Source organism: Temnothorax longispinosus, chromosome 8 (assembly GCF_030848805.1).
Source record: "Temnothorax longispinosus isolate EJ_2023e chromosome 8, Tlon_JGU_v1, whole genome shotgun sequence".
NCBI lineage: Eukaryota > Metazoa > Arthropoda > Insecta > Hymenoptera > Formicidae > Temnothorax > Temnothorax longispinosus.
The window spans coordinates 5,231,938-5,256,347 of NC_092365.1; the positions used below are offsets into that span (position 1 = coordinate 5,231,938).

The 24,410-nt window shown below is 38.2% G+C and overlaps 2 protein-coding genes and 1 pseudogene across 2 annotated transcripts in view; 1 reads left to right on the forward strand and 2 right to left on the reverse strand.

Annotated features, from left to right (window-relative positions):
• Nucleotides 1-24,410, reverse strand: part of LOC139817495 (ATP-binding cassette sub-family C member 4-like) — a 52,568-nt gene that overhangs the window by 18,815 nt on the left and 9,343 nt on the right. The window lies entirely within an intron of this gene.
• LOC139817565 (ATP-binding cassette subfamily C member 4-like) lies at nucleotides 9,580-15,907 on the forward strand. The gene is made up of 12 exons (XM_071785765.1): nucleotides 9,580-9,767; nucleotides 9,931-10,239; nucleotides 10,324-10,851; nucleotides 11,184-11,489; nucleotides 11,898-12,089; nucleotides 12,472-12,964; nucleotides 13,257-13,487; nucleotides 13,658-13,897; nucleotides 14,129-14,391; nucleotides 14,459-14,898; nucleotides 15,246-15,375; nucleotides 15,653-15,907. Exons 1-12 carry the CDS (start codon nucleotides 9,597-9,599, stop codon nucleotides 15,863-15,865), a joined length of 3,516 nt encoding a protein of 1,171 aa, XP_071641866.1. The 5' UTR covers nucleotides 9,580-9,596; the 3' UTR covers nucleotides 15,866-15,907.
• LOC139817566 (actin-like protein 6B) lies at nucleotides 15,898-19,830 on the reverse strand (annotated as a pseudogene).

A 24,410-nucleotide genomic window follows, 5' to 3' on the forward strand; every position in this document is an offset into this window, starting at 1 on the left:
CGTGTCTGTGAAGTTGGCATATCATTTTCCAGCAGATCAAAAATAAAAGGCAGTTCTTGTCGCATGCAGTCGAGTTCTATAGTTCCTGATACTTTTTAGTAATAGTTCTGGTGATTTTACCCAAAAAACAGTCGATCGAAAAAATGATCTGCTAACTTCCCGTAGCAGATCATTTTTTAGCAAATCAAAAATAAAAAGAGTTCTTGTCGCATGCAGTCGAGTTCTATAGTTCCTGATACTTTTTAATAATAGTTCTGTTGATTTTGCCAAAAAAGTCCATTGAAAAAATTATCTGCTAATTTTCCAAAATCTCGGAGTTCTGGTTTATTTAAAATATTTTTCGAATAGTTCTGAGCATACTGAAGCATTTTCTAAAAAGTTCTCGACATTAGCAATGTTGTACGATTGTTTAAAAAATTAATACCGCTTAAAAACCGAGTATTTAGAGAGAATAGGGTGATATGCTGTACGAAATGTCGCAGTTCCGGTTTATCTAAAATATTTCCCGAATAGTTCTGAACATACTAAAGCATTTTCCAAAGAGTTCCCGACCCTGGCAATGTCGTATGATTGTTTAAAAAATTAATACCGCCCAAAAACCGAGTACTTAGAGATAATAGTGTGATATGCTGTACAAAATGTCGCAGTTCCGGTTTATCTAAAATATTTCTCGAATAATTCTGAACATACTAAAGCATTTTCCAAAGAGTTCCCGACCCTGGCAATGTCGTATGATTGTTTAAAAAATTAATACCGCTCGAAAACCGAGTATTTAGAGAGAATAGGGTGATATGCCGTACGAAATGTCGCAGTTCCGGTTTATCTAAAATATTTCTCGAATAGTTTTAAACATACTGAAGCATTTTCTAAAGAGTTCCCGACCCTGGCAATGTCGTATGATTGTTTAAAAAATTAATACCGCTCGAAAACCGAGTATTTAGAGAGAATAGGGTGATATGCTGTACGAAATGTCGCAGTTCCGGTTTATCTAAAATATTTCTTGAATAGTTCTGAACATACTGGGGACCTAAGTCGTCTACAGACGATTCCGAGTCTCGACATCGAACTCGCGAAACTCATGTTCGACCGTTAGACGCCGTGCCGTCGTAAGCGGTGAGATCCCGACGACGGGCAGAGGCGCCGTACGGCAAACCGGGCTCGTGCGACGACCGGCCCCCGCGAGGGGGACCGGCCGCCTAGTAAGTGTGTCACATTGTTTTGAGCCTTTCGACTCACGAGACTCCTAGAGATATCATTGCCACCTTTGACTAGAGAGGATACGGCCTTAAAGGCGTTCAGGCATAATCCCACGGATGGTAGCTTCGCACCACCGGCCGCTCGACCGAGTGCGTGAACCAAATGTCCGAACCTGCGGTTCCTCTCGTACTCGCGGAAGGACTTGGGAACCCACCGTGCTTACTTTCCCAAGAAAACCCCCAATGGAATCAGAAATGGATATGGATACTGGATCGTTGGGCAATCCGACTAACAATCGGCGCCACTCAGTGTCCGGGCTGGGTGGTGTGAAATTGGCGACCGAAGCTTCCGAAGAGGTGGAACGCCGGGCCTCTGAAGGAAGAGCTGCTACTGGCGGGAAGGAGGCAACTCTGAGCAAAGCCTCAATGCGAGGTTATCGCATTGGCACCTGGAACGTCCGCGGTCTATTACAGGCGGGCAAATTGAGCATCGTCGAGAGAGAGATGGAGAATCATAACGTCACCGTGCTCGGCATTAGCGAGACACACATGCGAGGCAGCGGACATTTCACAACTGCCGCAGGGTATGCATTGTACTTCTCGGGATGCAGAGACTTGAGCAGGAGTGGGGTCGGTGTCTTGCTGCCGCCGCATATGACTAAATATGTTCTCGGTTACAACCCGGTATCTGAAAGGATCATCACCATCAAACTCAGCACAAAACCATGTACGCTGAATATTGTCCAGGTTTACGCTCCCACCTCAGGATCGTCAGACGAGGATGTCGACGACTATTACAGGATGCTGGAGGAGACGCTGAACACAATTCCCAACAGGGAAATAACTATGATCCTCGGGGACTGGAACGCCAAAGTCGGCAACACAGCTGCAGACGATCACATCAGGAACACTGTTGGCAAATATGGACTTGGTGAGAGAAATGAACGCGGTGCGAGACTCATCGACTTCTGTACAGGCAGGAAGCTGAGCATCATGAACACGCGTTTCATGCATCATCCAAGACGACTCTACACGTGGAGTTCTCCAGGCGACCGATTTAGAAATCAAATAGATTACATCATTTTGGACACGCGCTGGAAAACCTCAGTAACTAACGTTAAGACCTTCCCCGGGGCTGATTGCGGCTCTGATCATAACTTGCTCGTCGCGAACTTCTCCATTCGCTTGAAAGTGTCTAGAAGGAACCCACCACAAAAGCCTAGGCGTCTGGAGTCCCCAGAACGGTCACTCTTCAAGGGCATCGTGGAGACAAAGCTAAAAGAGAGTCCGCCGCCCGAGGACGCGGACGCCAAGACACGATGGGGGCTTCTTAAAGGCCACATTTGTGATACACTGGACCATATAACTAAAAATAGGAGCACTGACAGTAGGAAGAAGTCATGGATTACTGACCGCACCTGGGAGCTCATACAGCTAAGGAAGGACATAAAAATGAAGGGCCTAAGGGATCCACAGACGATGGCAGAATACACGGCCCTCTGCAAGATCATTAAGACGTGTTGTCGACAAGACAAAAACAACTTCATAGAGGGCATATGCAGCGACATTGAAAACCACTCACACAGGCTACAAACCTCAGACCTCTTCAAGAAAGTCCGTGTACTCTCCAAGCAATTTAAATCTAAGTCATGGGTTATTGAAGACGCTGACGGGAACTCATTGCACGAATTAGATAAAATCGCGGAAAGATGGCGCTGTTATTGCGAACAACTGTACAAAAACCCCCGCAACTCATTCGATCGTCAACCTGAATGGAGCGGAATAGATAAGGAGCCATCCATTCTTCGCTCCGAAATAACAGAGGCCTTACGTTCACTCAAGGACAAGAAAGCACCAGGACCAGATCAAATAACGGCAGAAGTCCTGAAGGCTCTGGGCGAGACGGGGATTGACACGCTGCACGCGATCTGCAATCACATCTGGCAGCACGGGGAATGGCCCCAAGATTGGACGGAATCGGTCATCCTACCATTACACAAAAAAGGATCGACCAAGAGGTGCGATAACTATCGCACCTTATCCCTAATCTCCCACGCCAGCAAAATATTGCTCTATATCATCAACAACCGAATCCGGCACTTTTTGGACTGGCAGATCCCGCAAGAACAGGCGGGCTTTGTCAGGGGGAGGGGGACCCGTGAACAGATCCTTAACATCAGACAAGTCATTGAGAAGTCCTATGAATTCGACACACCAGTAATAATGTGTTTCGTCGATTACTGTAAGGCCTTCGACTGTGTCGACTGGCGTTGCCTGTGGGGAATACTAGCAGAGTTAGGGGTGCCGCAGCATTTAACGGCACTACTCTGCACCCTATATTACAGCAGTCGGGGAGTTGTGAGGGTAGATAAAACGACATCGGGACCTTTCAACTTCGGAAAGGGTGTGCGCCAGGGCTGCATACTGTCCCCCATCTTGTTCAACGTTTACGGGGAATACATAATGAGGCGAACCTGCGAAAATGGGAGGGTGGAGTCACTATTGGAGGCGTAAAAATCACCAACCTACGTTACGCCGACGATACCACACTCCTTGCCGCGACAGAGGCCGAAATGGTAGCCCTGCTGAGCAGAATGGAAGAGGTTAGCAACGAAATGGGGCTTACTATAAACAGATCCAAGACCAAAATCATGGTTGTGGACCGTTTTAACAGGCTGGAGCTCACCGGAGTTCACGGCCTGGAGGTAGTGGAGAGCTTCAACTATCTGGGCTCTACCATCAGCAACAACGGCTCGTGTGAAGCGGAGATACGCAAGCGAATCGGAATGGCAAAGAACGCAATGTCACAGCTGCATGGAATTTGGGCGGCCAAGAACATCTCCGTAAAAACCAAGGCCAGGCTCGTGCGCACCTTGGTGTTCTCGATATTCGCGTACGGCGCTGAAACCTGGACTCTAAAGGCGAACGACCGCAAACGTATTGACGCCTTTGAGATGTGGTGCTGGAGGAGGATGCTGCGCATTCCCTGGACGGCACACCGGACCAACGCATCTATCCTGCGTGAGCTAAGTATAACAGCGAGACTTTCTACTATCTGCCTACGGAGGATACTTGAATACTTCGGCCACATCGCCAGGAGGAGCGATGACAACTTGGAAAAGTTGATGGTGACTGGCAAGGTGGAAGGAAAAAGACCGAGGGGGCGTAACCCTACACGCTGGGCCGATCAGATACGCACTACACTCGACACCACCATGCATGAGGCCCTCCACACCGCCCAGGACCGAGTCAGCTGGCGGAGTATCGTGAGGCGGAAGATTATTCCAGGAAGGGGTCACGACCCTCAGCACTGAAGAAAACGACGCAAGGAGGAGGGTGATATGCCGTACGAAATGTCGCAGTTCCGGTTTATCTAAAATATTTCTCGAATAATTTTAAACATACTGAAGCATTTTCTAAAGAGTTCCCGACCCTGGCAATGTCGTATGATTGTTTAAAAAATTAATACCGCTCGAAAACCGAGCATTTAGAGAGAATAGGGTGATATGCTGTACGAAATGTCGCAGTTCCGGTTTATCTAAAATATTTCTCGAATAATTCTGAACATACTAAAGCATTTTCCAAAGAGTTCCCGACCCTGGCAATGTCGTATGATTGTTTAAAAAATTAATACCGCTTGAAAACCGAGTATTTAGAGAGAATAGGGTGATATGCTGTACGAAATGTCGCAGTTCCGGTTTATCTAAAATATTTCCCGAATAGTTCTGAACATACTAAAGCATTTTCTAAAGAGTTCCCGACATTAGCAATGTTGTACGATTGTTTAAAAAATTAATACCGCCCAAAAACCGAGTACTTAGAGAGAATAGTGTGATATGCTGTACAAAATGTCGCAGTTCCGGTTTATCTAAAATATTTCTCGAATAATTCTGAACATACTAAAGCATTTTCCAAAGAGGTCCCGACCCTGGCAATGTCGTATGATTGTTTAAAAAATTAATATCGCTCGAAAACCGAGTATTTAGAGAGAATAGGGTGATATGCTGTACGAAATGTCGCAGTTCCGGTTTATCTAAAATATTTCTCGAATAGTTCTGAACATACTAAAGCATTTTCCAAAGAGTTCCCGACCCTGGAAATGTCGTATGATTGTTTAAAAAATTAATACCGCTCGAAAACCGAGTATTTAGAGAGAATAGGGTGATATGCTGTACGAAATGTCGCAGTTCCGGTTTATCTAAAATATTTCCCGAATAGTTCTGAACATACTAAAGCATTTTCTAAAGAGTTCCCGACATTAGCAATGTTGTACGATTGTTTAAAAAATTAATACCGCCCAAAAACCGAGTACTTAGAGAGAATAGTGTGATATGCTGTACAAAATGTCGCAGTTCCGGTTTATCTAAAATATTTTTCGAATAGTTCTGAACATACTAAAGCATTTTCTAAAAAGTTCCCGACCCTGGCAATGATTGTTTTCAAGCGGTATTAATTTTTTAAACAATCATACGACATTGCCAGGGTCGGAACTCTTTAGAAAATGCTTCAGTATGTTTAAAACTATTCGAGAAATATTTTAGATATACCGGAACTGCGACATTTCGTACAGAATATCACCCTATTCTCTCTTAAATACTCGGTTTTCGAGCGGTATTAATTTTTTAAACAATCATACGACATTGCCAGGGTTGGGAACTCTTTAGAAAATGCTTTAGTATGTTCAGAACTATTCGAAAAATATTTTAGATAAACCGGAACTGCGACATTTCGTACAGCATATCACCCTATTCTCTCTAAATACTCGGTTTTCGAACGGTATTACATTTTTTAAACAATCATACGACATTGCCAGGGTCGGGAACTCTTTGGAAAATGCTTTAGTATGTTCAGAATTATTCGAGAAATATTTTAGATAAACCGGAACTGCGACATTTTGTACAGCATATCACACTATTCTCTCTAAGTACTCGGTTTTTGGGCGGTATTAATTTTTTAAACAATCGTACAACATTGCTAATGTCGGGAACTCTTTAGAAAATGCTTTAGTATGTTTAAAACTATTTGAGAAATATTTTAGATATACCAGAACTGCGACACTTCGTACAGAATATCACCCTATTCTCTCTTAAATACTCGGTTTTCGAGCGGTATTAATTTTTTAAACAATCATACGACATTGCCAGGGTTGGGAACTCTTTAGAAAATGCTTTAGTATGTTCAGAACTATTCGAAAAATATTTTAGATAAACCGGAACTGCGACATTTCGTACAGCATATCACCCTATTCTCTCTAAATACTCGGTTTTCGAACGGTATTACATTTTTTAAACAATCATACAACATTGCCAGGGTCGGGAACTCTTTAGAAAATGCTTTACTATGTTCAGAACTATTCGAGAAATATTTTAGATAAACCGGAACTGCGACATTTCGTACAGCATATCACCCTATTCTCTCTAAATACTCGGTTTTCGAGCGGTATTAATTTTTTAAACAATCATACGACATTGCCAGGGTCGGGAACTCTTTAGAAAATGCTTTAGTATGTTTAAAACTATTCGAGAAATTTTTTAGATAAACCGGAACTGCGACATTTCGTACAGCATATCATCCCATTCTCTCTAAATACTCGGTTTTCGAGCGGTATTATTTTTTAAACAATCATACGACATTGCCAGGGTCGGGAACTCTTTGGAAAATGCTTTAGTATGTTCAGAACTATTCGAGAAATATTTTAGATAAACCAGAACTGCGACATTTCGTACAGTATATCACCCTATTATCTCTAAATACTCGGTTTTCGAACGGTATTAATTTTTTAAACAATCATACGACATTGCCAAGGTCGGGAACTCTTTAGAAAATACTTTAGTATGTTTAAAACTATTCGAGAAATATTTTAGATAAACCGAAACTGCGACATTTCGTACAGCATATCATCCCATTCTCTCTAAATACTCGGTTTTCGAGCGGTATTAATTTTTTAAACAATCATACGACATTGCCAGGGTCGGGAACTCTTTGGAAAATGCTTTAGTATGTTCAGAACTATTCGAGAAATATTTTAGATAAACCGGAACTGCGACATTTCGTACAGCATATCACCCTATTCTCTCTAAATACTCGGTTTTTGAGCGGTATTAATTTTTTAAACAATCATACGACATTGCCAGGGTGGGAACTCTTTGGAAAATGCTTTAGTATGTTCAGAACTATTCGGGAAATATTTTAGATAAACCGGAACTGCGACATTTCGTACAGCATATCACCCTATTCTCTCTAAATACTCGGTTTTCGAGCGGTATTAATTTTTTAAACAATCATACGACATTGCCAGAGTCGGGAACTCTTTGGAAAATGTTTTAGTATGTTCAGAACTATTCGAGAAATATTTTAGATAAACCGGAACTGCGACATTTCGTACAGCATATCACCCTATTCTCTCTAAATACTCGGTTTTCGAGCGATATTAATTTTTTAAACAATCATACGACATTGCCAGGGTCGGGAACTCTTTGGAAAATGCTTTAGTATGTTCAGAATTATTCGAGAAATATTTTAGATAAACCGGAACTGCGACATTTTGTACAGCATATCACACTATTCTCTCTAAGTACTCGGTTTTTGGGCGGTATTAATTTTTTAAACAATCGTACAACATTGCTAAGGTCGGGAACTCTTTAGAAAAATGCTTTAGTATGTTCAGAACTATTCGGGAAATATTTTAGATAAACCGGAACTGCGACATTTCGTACAGCATATCACCCTATTCTCTCTAAATACTCGGTTTTCAAGCGGTATTAATTTTTTAAACAATCATACGACATTGCCAGGGTCGGGAACTTTTAGAAAATGCTTTAGTATGTTCAGAATTATTCGAGAAATATTTTAGATAAACCGGAACTGCGACATTTCGTACAGCATATCACCCTATTCTCTTAAATACTCGGTTTTCGAGCGGTATTAATTTTTTAAACAATCATACGACATTGCCAGGGTCGGGAACTCTTTGGAAAATGCTTTAGTATGTTCAGAACTATTCGAGAAATATTTTAGATAAACCGGAACTGCGACATTTCGTACAGCATATTACCCTATTCTCTCTAAATACTCGGTTTTCGAGCGGTATTAATTTTTTAAACAATTATACGACATTGCCAGGGTCGGGAACTTTTTGGAAAATGCTTTAGTATGTTCAGAACTATTCGAGAAATATTTTAGATAAACCGGAACTGCGACATTTCGTACAGCATATCACCTTATTCTCTCTAAATACTCGGTTTTCGAGCGGTATTAATTTTTTAAACAATCATACGACATTGCCAGGGTCGGGAACTCTTTGGAAAATGCTTTAGTATGTTCAGAACTATTCGAGAAATATTTTAGATAAACCGGAACTGCGACATTTCGTACAGCATATCACCCTATTCTCTCTAAATACTCGGTTTTCGAGCGGTATTAATTTTTTAAACAATCATACGACATTGCCAGGGTCGGGAACTCTTTGGAAAATGCTTTAGTATGTTCAGAATTATTCGAGAAATATTTTAGATAAACCGGAACTGCGACATTTTGTACAGCATATCACACTATTCTCTCTAAGTACTCGGTTTTTGGGCGGTATTAATTTTTTAAACAATCATACGACATTGCCAGGGTCGGGAACTCTTTGGAAAATGCTTTAGTATGTTCAGAACTATTCGGGAAATATTTTAGATAAACCGGAACTGCGACATTTCGTACAGCATATCACCCTATTCTCTCTAAATACTCGGTTTTCAAGCGGTATTAATTTTTTAAACAATTGTACAACATTGCTAATGTCGAGAACTTTTTAGAAAATGCTTCAGTATGCTCAGAACTATTCGAAAAATATTTTAAATAAACCAGAACTTCGAGATTTTGGAAAATTAGCAGATAATTTTTCAATGGACTTTTTTGGCAAAATCAACAGAACTATTATTAAAAAGTATCAGGAACTATAGAACTCGACTGCATGCGACAAGAACTCTTTTTTATTTTTGATTTGCTAGAAAATGATCTGCTACGGGAAGTTAGCAGATAATTTTTTCGATCGACTGTTTTTTGGGTAAAATCACCATAAACTCTTACTAAAAAGTATCAGAAACTATAGAACTCGACTGCATGCGACAAGAACTCCCTTTTATTTTTGATCTGCTGGAAAATGATATGCCAACTTCACAGACACGCAATGTCCAAATTCTTAATTCTTTTAAATTATTAATAGGTATGTCTAATAGTTATAATCTAATTCATAGCATGTTATACATATCCGTATCTATTTATATGCAATTTATAGTTTCACTAATTAACTGTAAAGATATAGAATATCTACTTTCTTTTATGTTCACATTGCTTTTCAAAAACATCTGTTAAGATTGACCGTTTCTCTTGTAGATCATGATCATAGGAACTATTATGTGGCGAAATATTGGCATTTCCGGTCTTGTCGGCATCGGAACGCTGATGATCATCGCCTTAGTGGTACAAGGGATCATCAGCTTGTTGAGCCGCAAATATAGAGCTATGATCGCGCCACTGACCGACCGAAGAGTGCAGCTGATGAGCGAACTCGTAGCCGGGATACAGGTATCCTCGAATATTTGATAATTAAGTTACTTTATTGTTGAACAACCAAAAACGAGTGAATACGCTAACATTCAAGTGTCAAATTCGACTGCCAAATGAGATTGCCAATGCTAAGAAAACAATTTTGTGAAACAAACTTGCAAGATCATAATTTTCGTTTCAGGTGGTAAAGATGTACGTTTGGGAGAAACCGTTCAACAAGATCGTATCGGTGACCAGAAAGCTGGAAATCAAAGGGAGCAAATTCTCGTCATACGTGTTTGCCGCATGTTTGGCCATAACAGCCTTCACCGATCGACTGGCCCTCTATTTTACCTTAATAACGTACGTCCTACTGGGGCATTACCTGACTGCCGACGTAACCTTCGAAATGTCGACGTACTTCAATATGCTTCAACTCACTGCAGCGTTGCAGTTTCCGCAAGCGTTGATACTGATGGGTGAATCGATGGTGTCTATAAACCGATTGGAGGTGCATGTTCTCTCATATTAATTTCGAATTCGCGGAAAAACCCTTAAATTTATTGTTCCACAATCTTTTCGTTAATTTATACAGGACTTTCTGTTCATGGACGAAGTAAACATGAAACGCTCAGAGAATACGCCGCAGTTGCAGGATAAATCTCGGAAATCAAACGAAGCGACTAATGTAGAGAATCACACAGACAGGTACATCACAAAAAATGGGAGTATCGCGCTTCAGGAATTTTCTGATCTTCCGGTCTACGTGAAGCTTCAGCGCGTTTCCGCCAATTGGGTCAGCGGCCAATTGCCGCCGACTTTGTGCAATATCGACTTGACCATCCAGCCGGGACAGTTATGCGCTGTGGTCGGTCCCGTGGGTTCCGGCAAATCATCTATATTACATATGCTGCTGAAGGAGTTGGATCCCGGCGCGGGTTCAGTGATCCTCACTCAGGACTCCTCGAAGGATATTTTTCAGGGCAATCTTTCCAATGGTTACTTCACAAGCAATCCGAATCTGCGCATCTCCTATGCCAGCCAGGAGCCCTGGCTCTTTTGTGGTACTGTGAGAGACAACATACTCTTTGGCCAGCCCTACGACAAGGCTAGATATACTCAAGTAATTGTCATATAATTCAATACAGTTACTGCAGATAATGTACAGTATTTATGTATCCCTGCTATTGCACGTTAATATTGATAACTTTTACGTAACTTCACACAATTCTCAAATTCTTCTTTACTTCAACCATTCAACGTAAATTGTCATTGATTTATTATTAATTAAAGAAGACATGTTTCAGCGAGTAGTATAAATTTTGCCGAAACTTTAATCTCTATGATTTTATCTAGATAAAAAAAGAATGTTCTAATTATGAATGTTTTAATTTTAAACTTTCTAGCATTTTCTAATGTTTCTCACTCTTTCTGATCGATTGGCAAACGTTTTAGGTGGCAAATGCGTGCGCCTTGACGAAGGATTTCCGACAGTTTCCACAGGGAGACATGACGATGGTCGGCGATAGAGGTGTATCCTTGTCCGGAGGCCAAAAAGCGCGTATCAATCTCGCGAGGGCAGTTTACAGGCAGGCGGATCTCTATCTGCTCGACGATCCCTTGAGCGCGGTGGACTCTCGTATCGCCAGGCATCTATACGGGAAGTGCATCACCGAGTATCTCCACGACAAGACGAGAATACTCGTCACCCATCAGTTGCAATTTCTCAAACGCGCGGACCACATCGTCGTTTTGGATCGAGTGAGTCGCATAGAATATTCTCTAATCGGTATTTTACATTTAATCGGTGTTTGCATTGTTCCATTTAAAATTTCAACTACAAATTCGTTTCTATCCGGATCCGATTTTTTTACATTATTCTAATGAAGAATGCAGCGTTGACTCGTAATAGTAATAGTAAATATATAAACAATCTTTAAATTTTTTACTAATTTTATTGTTACTTTATAAAGAGACATATTATATTATTATTAATATATAACAATAAAAATATAAATTTTTATCAAAGTTAACATTAAAAAGAACTGTGAGAATTCTTTTAACAAAAAATAGTAAGAAATTTTTAAATTTGTATATAAACTTGTAAAAAATTCGAACTTTTAACAGTTTATTTATAAATTGTAAATAATTAAAGAATTGTTTCCTAAGGGTTTTATGAAGATGCAAGGAAGCTATAACGAATTAGTAAAATCAAATAAAGATTTCATTCGAATGATGGACAATTTGAGTCACGAAGCGCAGAAGAAGGAAGAGAATATAAGGAGAGCTTCGGAAATGTCTATGAGAAAAACCTCGATAATAAGACGTGCCTCTAAATTATCAACCGCAAGTTCCATCATTGTAAGAAAATCCTTATCTCTCAACAGTTTTTTTAAATTAAAATAAAAAACAGAAACTATTGACATTTTTTATATATCAGATTTGTTTAAAACAAATACACTCATAACAAGACAAGGTAATTGAAAAAATATATATTTATGCAACATGTTCGCGTTAAGATAATTAAAACAGCTTTAGTTGCTGATTAGTAACTAAAGCAAATTAAAAACAGTTTCCAAAGTGTGCTATAACCACAGAATTCAAGTCGTTTTTAAACATTCATTAATTTTTTTAACACTGTTTTATTAACATTTTTTATGATCATAGCGCAACTATCTCTATCGAGCTGTGTCCGTTGCAAAGGTCAAACAAGTAATTAGATTGTTATTTTGTTGCCGTGCAGCAGTCGGATATTGACGATTCGGATTATGCGGAAAACAGCCCGGAAGCCGAGATAATAGCACGCGGCCGACTATCTGGCAGAGTGTATAAGGAATATTTCCACCACGGCGGCAACTACTTTACCCTGTTCATGTTGCTGCTGCTCTTCGTTATCAGTCAGGTTGCTACCACAGGGAATGATTACTGGCTCTCGTACTGGACCAACTTGGAGACTGTCAGGCACATTAACAACACTAGTGAGGCCACAGAGTTCGCAAACATGTACAACGACAGTTTCCTTGGGTCGATCTTCACGCTGAACTCAGACGGCCTGCTCAGTACTGTAGATGCTATATACGTATACACATTCTGCATCATAGCCTGTACTGTTACCACGCTGCTCCGGAGCTTCTTCTTCATGAAAATCTGCATGAACTCGAGCTGCAACCTGCACAACTCCATGTTCTCCAATCTGGTACAGACGCGCATGTCCTTCTTCCACACTAATCCTTCTGGTGAGCAGTAATCGTGAGATCACAATAGGCAAAGGAAATTGTGGCGTCGAAGATAAATTTTGAAGAGTTTACGAATTTTTAAATCCGGAAAAAATAAGACTAACAAATTTTAGTCGAGTTCGAATTTATCGAATGGTTCTTATTTTATACTTATTCATAAAAATATGCGAGACGATTGGCATAGATCCTTTTACGGATATTTATAGTAAAAAATCTGAATCATCGAAACTACGGTTTTAATTTCCAGATTTCTGTTAAACCTTTGTTTAAATTTATCGGTTTTTTGTTCCAGGGAGAATTTTAAATAGATTTTCGAAGGACATGGGCACCATGGACGAGTACCTGCCCAAAATCATGTTAGGGGCGCTCCAAGTGTTTTGCGTAGTATGCGGTATATTCACCATAGAAGCGATAATTAATCCATGGATGCTCATACCGATAGTAGTACTGGTCATCTTGTTTTACTTCGCGACGATATTCTACCTGAAAACCGCTCAAAACGTCAAACGTCTCGAAGGCGTAAGTAAGTATTGGAACGAGAAACTCTTTATTAGAAAAGAACGAGAGGGGATACGCGCGACTCATTTCCTTAACTCTTATTTAGATTCCGTTTGACTTTTGCCATCAAACTTGGATCTGTAAGTTCTCACGCAGAATTTGTAAGTTCCAGTTTATTTGCGTTTGCGTTTTCAGCCAAGAGCCCGTTATTCTCGCATGTGAATGCTACGCTGAACGGCCTGCCGACGATTAGAAGCGGCGGCGTCCAAATCGAGAAGATGATGCGAAAACAGTTCGACGTGTTACAAGACCGTCACAGCGGCGCGTGGTACCTCTTCTTATCAAGCTCGTCAGCCTTCGGTATTTTTACCGATCTAGTCATGTGCCTGTTCCTTGCCGTGCTTTGCTTCTCCCTAGTATTGATGAGCAAAAATGGTAAATTATATAATTATGTAAAACATTCTTATTGAAGATTAAAATATCCTTCACAACTTTGAAATATTTCGAGAACATACAAAAAGCTACAACAAATTAATAGAATCTTTCGATATTTAAGCAATTCTTTATTTCCGCGAGTGATTAGTATATAAGTTGGAAAATACATTTCGACAATCGTGAGGAATCTTCGAGCTTTTACTAATCCTTCCGTTCATCTTCATAATACAGACAGTGTAGAAGACAGTCAGGTAGGTCTGGCAATATCGCAATCGTTGATCTTGATCGGTTGCTTGCAATATGGAATAAAGCAGTCCACCGAGACGATGTCGCTGATGACCTCCGTAGAAAGAGTTCTTCAGTACACAAATCTTCCCCAGGAGGGACCCATTACCTCGGACAATCCGCCGCCGTCTACATGGCCGTCCCAAGGACAATTGATCTTGAAGAACGTCAGCATGAAGTATCACAGTGACGATCCACCGGTCTTGAAAGTACGTGAACCAATCGTTCATTTTTGCAGACATTTTTTGTGTTTTATCACGCCGTCGCGCTTCGCAGAATCTGAACGTATCCATCGAGCCTGGCTGGAAAGTTGGAGTGGTGGGACGCACTGGCGCCGGCAAGTCCTCTTTGATCTCAGCGCTCTTCCGCCTATTCAACGAAGGTTTGGAGGGCGAGATTAAAATTGACGGTCGAGACACGAGAACGGTAGGTCTGAGCGAGCTGCGCTGCAAGATCTCCATCATACCGCAGGAACCGGTGCTCTTCTCCGAGAGTCTGCGCTACAATCTGGATCCGTTCAGTCAGTACGATGACGTGAAGCTGTGGGAGGTGCTGCGGCAGGTCGAACTGAACGATACCGCATTGGATCAAGAAATCTTTCATGGCGGTTACAACTTCAGCGTCGGCCAGAAGCAGCTCATATGTTTGGCCAGGGCTATTCTAAGGAATAATCGCTTGCTCGTTCTCGATGAGGCCACGGCTAATATTGATTCACAGTGAGTCTCGACGATTTTTAGCAATAAAAATGTATTATAATATTGTTTAATAAAAATAAGATGGTTTATTGTTTGGCTGATGGTTAATAAAAGAATAAATTATCATTAGACACTTAAAAATTTTTTTAACGAAATATTAATTTTTCAAATAATTCACTATTTTTCGGTATGCGGTGAAATGATGATTTATTTTGTAATAAATTAAGAGTTTAAAAAAATAACAAAAGTTTTTAATTAAATCAGATTTTCAGTAAGAGTTTCCAGTTCTGTAGCTGTAAAATGCTGTCGTGTTATTGATTTTTGAATCTATTTGTGAATTTTCCCTAAATTTGTACTTCTTTTTCTAGCACCGATGCTTTAATTCAAAACACAATAAGAAGTACTTTTAAAGAATGCACCGTCATTACGGTAGCACATCGTTTGAATACCATTATAGACAGCGATCGTATCATCGTAATGGAGAATGGCTCTATTGTGGTAGGTTCCTCCAATTTAATAAGGCATATGTTAGAAAATATATGTTAGGGAGAATATTGATTTTAGTAAACGCAACGAGATTTCCGAAAAATTCTTTTTTATAATTAAACGTGGTTTTTTCGCAGTTGATATCTCATTGGACAATACATATTCTTTTCTGAGAAATATCAGTGTATTATATACATAGAGTAGTCAAGTTTTTTGGAAAATCTTATAACTTTCTCAGGGAGAGTTTCTTATTAGGTATTTTTTATAAATGAAATTGTCACGCCAACAGGAATTCGGTTGCCCATACGAGCTGTTGCACGATAAACCAAAAGGCTATTTCTCGCAAATGGTGGAGAAAACGGGCAATCAGATGGCACAGAGTCTTTTGGAACAGGCGAAGAAGGCTTGCGAGAAGAACAACGATCATCGTGAATTGAACTTATCGGAGCAAAATACCGAAAGCGAGAGCGACGTCACGATCACGGAACAATCCGCTTTGTAAATTATGTATCATTCCAAAAAAATATACCTATATTTAATTATATACATATATATTTTATTGTATACAGGATAATTCAAAATATTGTTGACAAACTTAAGAATCGTGTAGAGATGTAGGAATAGAGCAACTTTTGACTAAGAACCTATATATGTTTTCCGAATTAATCCTGAGTCAGTTCGAGAGAAGAAGCGTTGGTTACAGTATGAGTTCACTGTGAAATGTGTACATCAAATGCCTTACTTACAAGAAATCGGTAAATGACCTTAGGAACACTTTTGGGCAGAATACTAGCAGCATCTGAAGTGATCCGTGAGATGCTTAAAGTATGTAGTGTTCCAAAGTTTCGTTTGACGATGCAATGCCTATATTGAATGTATTAGTTGCATTCAAATATCTTTTGTAATGCATTTAGTTAGTTCATGTAATCTTTGTTTGCTTAAATAAATCTTATGTAAGATTATTTCGTCGGTATATTGTCCGCAATGTGGTTTCTTAGGGCCCAATGGATGAGACACTTTGTAGTGCAACAGAGAAGCGCTGGAGACCCGTACAAACGGGTCACTTTATAATACTACGCACAGGCGCTACAGACATAGCGCATAAGTACTGTATATACTGGCTTTTCTGACTACGTTTACATGACTGCTTATAATCTGGTTTAATAACTGTACACTATCTTCTCCAAAAATTTTCTTCTTTTCATTATAACAATCATTGATAAGTATGTCAATAATTTTCTTAATTACCCTATACATATATCATATGTATACAGGCAGATCCCGTACGTTACGCGATAGACTATTTTATTATTTCTTACATTAACGATCTTTTCAAAATTACATGAAAATGGAAAAAATGGGAGAAAAAGTATAAATAAAATATGTGTTAAATGTTTAAAATAATTTATTATTTTTAAAAAGCACAACAGTATTAGTACATAGGGGAGACCGGAGCTAAAACGTCTACGGGGTAAATACGTCTAATCAAATATCTCGGAACCTGTATATTGTGCGAACTCGCTATTAACATTGTAAACGCTGCTTATGGTACCCATGTGACCAACGGAGTTTTGGCAGGTTACCTGCCGTGTTATGATTTTTACAAGGGCAAACGTGTTTTCGGAAGGTATTCATATTACATCAACGACTATTATACTATTATTACAATCTTCTTTGATGTAATCAGCAGCTTTAATAGAAATGGAGCTGCAATCCGATTCACAGCTCACAGCGCTGAAAGCATCTCGCTCTGTCTTCGTTCGATATTCGAGGCGCAACGAAGACAGAATGATGCTTACAGCACTTGAGCGTGAATCGAACCGCAGAATGGAAACGAGACCGGACAAGATGTAAAAAAAAAGCAACTAGTCGTCTGTATTCTTTACTTGGTACTTTCTCATCTCATATTCTTTCCACTTATTTGTATTTTATTTTCCAAATTCAAAAAATATCTTGTGTCTATGAAAAGGGGTGTGTGTGTGTGTGTGTGTGTGTGTGTGTGTGTGTGTGTGCGCGTGCGTGCGTGCGTGCGTGTGTGTGTGTGTGTCATACTTATATTGCTTATACTCGCGATTTACGTGTTATACAGGATGCTTTTGATTAATCGCACTTTTTGCTCATTACAAGTGCGCGAGGTTGCGAGAAAACATTATGTATGATGCTTTGTCGTGAAAAATCATCTCTCGCAGATCGCGAAAAAACCTTAGCACACTATCTACGGTTTTTTTTATTAATAATGCTTTAGCAGTATTTTTATTAAATTTTTAGGCGCTTCAAAACGAGTTTGATGGTTGTTGCTCACGAGGACGGCTTACATTACACCGTCGTCATTACGTCAATCTTTATGTAAATCGCTTCTAACGTTTACGTAAGACGTTTGATTAGTATTTACGATTTAGACTAAATTAACGAGTCCATCTTCTCTCATACTAATTCATAATATGATTGTTCTGGCAAATGAAATTTTCAAGAAATGTCGCAAGAATATCCTAATTTTCATTTAAATCAAAAGTTTTAGACTTTTGTGTTATTTGGGAAGCGATTATTAACAAAAGCCTAACTAAGAAGGTAATCAATCTACTGAAAACGGAGAGCGTCCGTTTTTCGTACCGTGATTTTTAAAATTTCTTCATTACTGAATTACGCGCATCTTTCCAAAATAAGTTTGCCGGATTCCTCGTACCCCTGACGCGACAGCCACATTTGTTGGAACGAGCCCAAGGAGCTGAGGATCGAGCCGCCGATCCACCCACCATAACGTCGCTCGCTCGAGCTGTTCGTGCTGATTATTTTCAGTCTCATGCTCTGCGAAGAAAAATTGCGTCGTCATAAATTGTGAGGCCCGAAACTCGATAATGAGTAAATTAGTGTAAGTACAGAACGTGCTTACCGGAGGGGTCTTACTGCCCAAGTCCCGATTCAGTCTCTCGCTAAATCCTTGAAGACAAGAATTGCCGCCAGTCACCACCACGCTGCCATACAGACTCTGCAACAGAGATTTCCTTATTTTATAAATATTATAATTATATAATAATGATATATTAGTATATTAATAGTATAAATAGGATATTAATATAACATATGCATAGTTATGTACAGAGTTTGAAGTCCGATGGTTTGAAGAAATTTATGAAGGCAAAAGATAGACATATTATTATTTATCATTATTTTTGTACTGTAATTGTTCAATTTAATAAGATATATCTATACATTTTATATGCTTTTTATTTTAATTATGAAATAAATCCATTTTTCTTAGAGACAGAATTTATGGCACGACTATGTGATCAAAGATTCCGTCAAATCGATTCAAAATGCCTCAAGAAGGTTATTTAATCATCAAAATGAACTTTATGCATAAATTTAATGTAAATTTGATTCCGGAAATACGTACTGGTCTGATGTCCATGTCGCACATTCCGACACTCGTGGTGACAAGAGGGCCGACGCCCAAAATACTCGCGCCCACACCCTTAACATTGCTGGGATTGAAGAGAGCTTCGGGTATCATGAGCCTCACGGATCCGAAATCATCGTTGTAGCCGGTCGGAAATTCGTAATGCTTCATAGGCAGAGTGTTCGCCACGTCTTCGTCGTAGGGACTGTCCGACACTTGCAGACAGTTCATCTGAAAGTCCTACAGCAGCTCTCCGGACCATGTAGCTCAGCCAGGACGACGTTGGTTGCGGTCATGGTCGTTTCGTCCAGCGGGGTGGATCTCTCTCTCGTACTACGTCTAAAAGAAACATGAATTGGTGAGCAGAAATCTTCAAAATTATGTTAGAATTCCTCGCAGTCCGTTGGAATCTAAATTATACTTTTTAAATCCTTTTACTTCAATTTTTTTACTTTTATACATTTTTTTCAAGTTTTTAATTTTACGTAAATTTCTTTTATATATATTTAGGGAAACTTTACGCATTTTCTCTTCAATTTGAATTAACTACATTCTTTAAATCCCTTCATCATCAACGGACTATCGTTTACCTTTGCTGGCGACAAGACAAGCCGGCAGCAGTTCGATGTCCTTCTCCTCGAAAAACTGTCTACATTGCATGGTGATGAAGTCACCGCCTAAGGGACTTTTGACGATCCCCTGGGTGATGACGTAACCGTCGTGGACTGGCACCGCGCTGGTGTAAGTGGCACCGCTGTCCACGACCATCGCCGTGGACCTGCCGTTCGCGTATGCGGCCAGCACGGCGTTCTTGCAGATATACATGGCCGGCACGTTGAACTTCTCGAACATCAGCTCCAACAGCTTCTCGCGCTTCAGTCTGGTGTTCCACGGGCACTCGGTCATCAGGATCGGATGGTGCTCGGCTAAGGCGTGCAGTCGTTGCTTGTACGTGTACTCGGTCAGTCGCTCGAACATGTCCCAGTCGTCGATCATGCCGTCCTTCATCAGGCTTACTATCTCCATATCTAAATCGAAATCGGACGTTTCAATATTGCGGAAGATCTAAGAGTAAGCTGTATAGTAACATGTGCAGATTTGCTGACAATGACATATTGTAATTGTACTGATTAATCTAACTGTAAACTGAATGAATCATACACTTTGATAAGAAATATTCATAGCTGATTAAAGTTTTACGTAAAAAAATATTTTATATAAAACATTTTATCGCACAATCAGAAGGTAATTCTACGTGAAAAAAATTTAGAATTTTTTGTTTCGTACAAAACTTTGCTTTCGAATAAGTCAATTTTGAGAGACTCTGGAACGCTTGCAGTTGATTACGTTTTTATTAATATCACTGAAAAAGATATTTCTTATTTATTATTCTATTTCTATCCTTATTTCTGAGATTATTATGTGTTTTGTAAGATTTCTACATTTCTACATTTAATTGCTATTTAAATAACATGCGTGTTGGCATATCGATTGAAATATCGGTCTCTCTAACAATTAGTCGTGGCAGAATATTTATTATCACGTGCGTGAATTACCATTACATGAAATACAAACCTGAGATAATCTAAAATATGTTTCACACTTTTGACGTGTTTCTCGTATTATTATACCTCGAAAAAAAAACAGTGGTAGTATTATACCTCAAAAAAATCTAAGTAACAAGTGGTAGACGTAATTTTTGTATCTTGAAAAATCTCGAAAAAACCAAAACAGTAGTATCTTTACCTCGAAAAAAAACAAAGTGGTAGTATTATACCTCGAAAAAACCTAAGTAACAAGTGGTAGACGTAATCTTTGTATCTCCAAAAATCTCGAAAAAACCTAAGCAGTAGTATTTTTATTTCCAAAAAATTATAACTCAAGTGATACACATCACAAAATTATGTCACCTTATCAAAAATGAGTCGCGCTTCAAGTGATCTATTATTACAATTACAAAAAAGAAATGATATCTCTTTTTAAATTACAGCGCCAATTACAGAGAACATATTTTTCGAGATACAAAGATTACGTCTACCACTTGTTACTTAGATTTTTTCGAGGTATAATATTACCACTGCTCTTCTTCGATTAGAATAAAAGATTGAATCATGAAGAATTACACAGAGGTAACAGTACAAAATACAAATATTTTATTAAAATATTTAAACCCAACAAGGGAATACAAAGTATTTAAATACAAAGTTTATATGTATATGTATTTTAAAAGATTTAATCGCATCGCAAAAAATTACAGAGGTAACAGTACAAAAAATAAAAATATTTTATTAAAATACATAAATTTTTCTTGTCAAAAAACTTGGCGCTGCTAGAGAGAGAAAGAGAGAGAGACCTTTTATCCTATACTTAATCATAAGCCGCATTATTCGAGAGAGGGAGAGACCTTTTACAAATGTAAATATTACTTATTCTATACTTATTCTATACTTATTCTATACTTAATTCTAATCGCTTTAAAAATATAGACTTATCCTAACTTATCCTATACTTAATCATAAGCCGCATTATTCACCGTTACACACACACACACACACATCACCCACATTCACTCGCTCGCACATACACAACAGGCTGACCTAATTTTGAGGTCTAGCAGAGCCAAGTTTTTTGACAAGATATGTATTTTAATAAAATATTTTTATTTTTTGTACTGTTACCTCTGTAATTTTTTGCGATGCGATTAAATCTTTTAAAATACATATATAAACTTTGTATTTAAATACCTTGTATTCCCTTGTTGGGTTTAAATATTTTAATAAAATATTTGTATTTTGTACTGTTACCTCTGTGTAATTCTTCATGATTCAATCTTTTATTCTAATCGAAGAAAAGCAGTGGTAATATTATACCTCGAAAAAATCTAAGTGACAAGTGGTAGACGTAATCTCTGTATCTCGAAAAATATGTTCTCTGTAATTGGCGCTGTAATTTAAAAAGAGATATCATTTCTTTTTGTAATTGTAATAATAGATCACTTGAAGCGCGACTCATTTTTGATAAGGTAACGTAATTTTGTGATGTGTATCACTTGAGTTATAATTTTTTGGAAATATAGTATATGACATGAAGTATTGAAGATTTTATTATATACGTAATTTGATATATTTTGGGTCGGATATATTTTATATATATATATATATACATAATATACATAAATGTGTTTAATCGCAAGTTGCGCAAAAGTGTCTCAAAATAATTATTTTTTCCATTGACATCAATACGATTGTATGTATAATTCGTGAAATAAAAAATTAAAATAAATATTTTGCGGATGTCTTATACGTGTATTTTCCATTGTAAATTTACTTTAAAGATGTGACTGATTAAAAAAATTAAAATTGTCTGAGAGATATAGAAAAAAAATGAATCTCCTTATGCAATAACGACGATACAACATAATACAATACGATACATGTAATATGAACTGTGTATGTGTGTGTTAATAATATATAATAATTTAAATAAAATGGCGTAGACATGAAAGGATATAAGTAATTATGTATAGTGATAGCTGATACGTAAGGTATGATAATACGAGGGTATGACTCGACGAAAACTGCACACCAATTTTCTAAATAGCGAAATAAAACTGTACGAAATTTTCCATTTTCTTTAGATAAACAGTATAACGTAAAACATGTTGTTCGAAAAATAGCTAACGTAATGCAAGCGAAAATATTCTTTATTTTGAAGGGAAAGAATTCTGTCTTCAAGAAATATGAAGATTTTTTATTTGTCGGAACAATACAATTTCGAGCTTAACTTAGAAGGCTATAAATCTTCGATTTTTATAAAATTTTACAGATACGTAGTATTTACTAAAAGTAATCCGAGCTACTGGTAGTTTTCGAGAAATTCTAATTTTAATTATTCGGCTTAATTAATGTTTTTCAAAATTCCGATATAAAAATAAATTAGAATATAAAAATATTTTGCAAAATATTTTATTTTGTTAGGGCATTAAGCAACTGTACATAAGGTGCAGTTGTCAAAATATCATTATTATAAAAATAAACAAGAAATGATATTTATTATACGGGTCAATTATATGGTTCAATTCTTTCTCCTTGCAAGTACAGCGATTATTATTAACATAAAATGGTTCCACATGGGTTTCCAACTTTCCACGTGAGGCGAGGTGCTCACAGTGCCAAAAAAGGTAAAAAAATAAGCTTTTTTAATATTTTGGTTCTTTTATTCTATGTTATAAACACTGTACATACAGTTTTCTAATACACTAATAAAATGAATATTTCAGTAAAAATTGTTTTGAAAATTACAATTATTTTTGGTAAATGTTTAGTATAACGCTCTCCCCTCCGATTTTCTTACAACTTTGTAAAATTGTTTATTTCTGTGTGTAAAAAACATTCTGAGAAGGAAAATCGTCGCTCAGGTCTCGTTTTTTTTTTAATTTAATTTCAAAGTTTTGATGTCGGTAAGGTAGGAACAATTAGAAGAGCGTTTCGCATTTTTTGTTACGCATATTCACGCTTGTGATTGATGATTATGCGATACGCGTTTATCCCCTTATCACACTACGGATTGGGATTGAGATTGGATTGAAATTTGACCAATCAGAGCAAAGTTTACTAAACCTGAGATCAGTTTTCTCTGTTCTGATTGATTAAATTTCAATCCAATCTCAATCCCAATCCGTAGTCTGATACGGACTTTACGCGGAAAATATTAGTCCATGGGGCCGCACCTTTAGCATAATGCTAGGTTTACAATGCGAGTCGTAAAGTCGTGAGTCGTAAGAATTGACCAATCACAGTCGATTATTCTCCTCAAATTCGTTGGTGATTGGTCAATTCTTACGACTCACGACTTTACGACTCGCATTGTAGACCTAGGCTTAAGTGTCCATCTACAATATAGGTGTTTTAAGCCCTAAGGGCCGATATCACAGTCTCCGATTAACGTGATCCTCCGATAAAGGATCCCTAGGAATGATCCGGATGATACAAGAGGGCTCCAGTGCTTCCCGCCACTGGACCCGCTGACTTGTATGGAAAGCGTGGTACCATGGCCTGTTGAGCCAGAGATCCACCAGAGCTGCGTTCGAAAACGTCACCCGAGTGCACACGAGTATACTCCTTTCTCTTTCTATCTCAGCGAGTTAGAAGGAGAAAGGAGTATACCCGTGTGTACCCGGGTGACGTTTCCGAACGCAGCCCAGGGGCGCAAAGAAGAAGAAGAAGAATGATCCGGATGGCCGATCTCAGGTTTAATTCTCTCTGGCAATAATATGTGTTCACCACGTGTTCCAACATTTTTCTTCTCTTGCATGATTTTTTCATTTTATACGGAAAAAATCAAAATTGCCTTGCTGATAAACAGTAAGTAGTATGAAAATCGATAGATTTACAATTAGTTTTTCTGATTAATTTTTTGATTCAGTTCCGAGTTAAATTTCCGGTAGATAATTAATTCTTATATATATTCGCTGTGTGATCTTTTATGCGACTTATTGTTAGATTGCTACAACTTATATCAATAAATGAGATAAAAGATACATTAAATAAATAAAAAAATATATTTGGAAAAATTTTATTCATTTAAAAACGTAAGCGTAAGTGTAGCGAACATATAAGCAATTTAAATTTTGCAATTTTTTTTCTTTGGT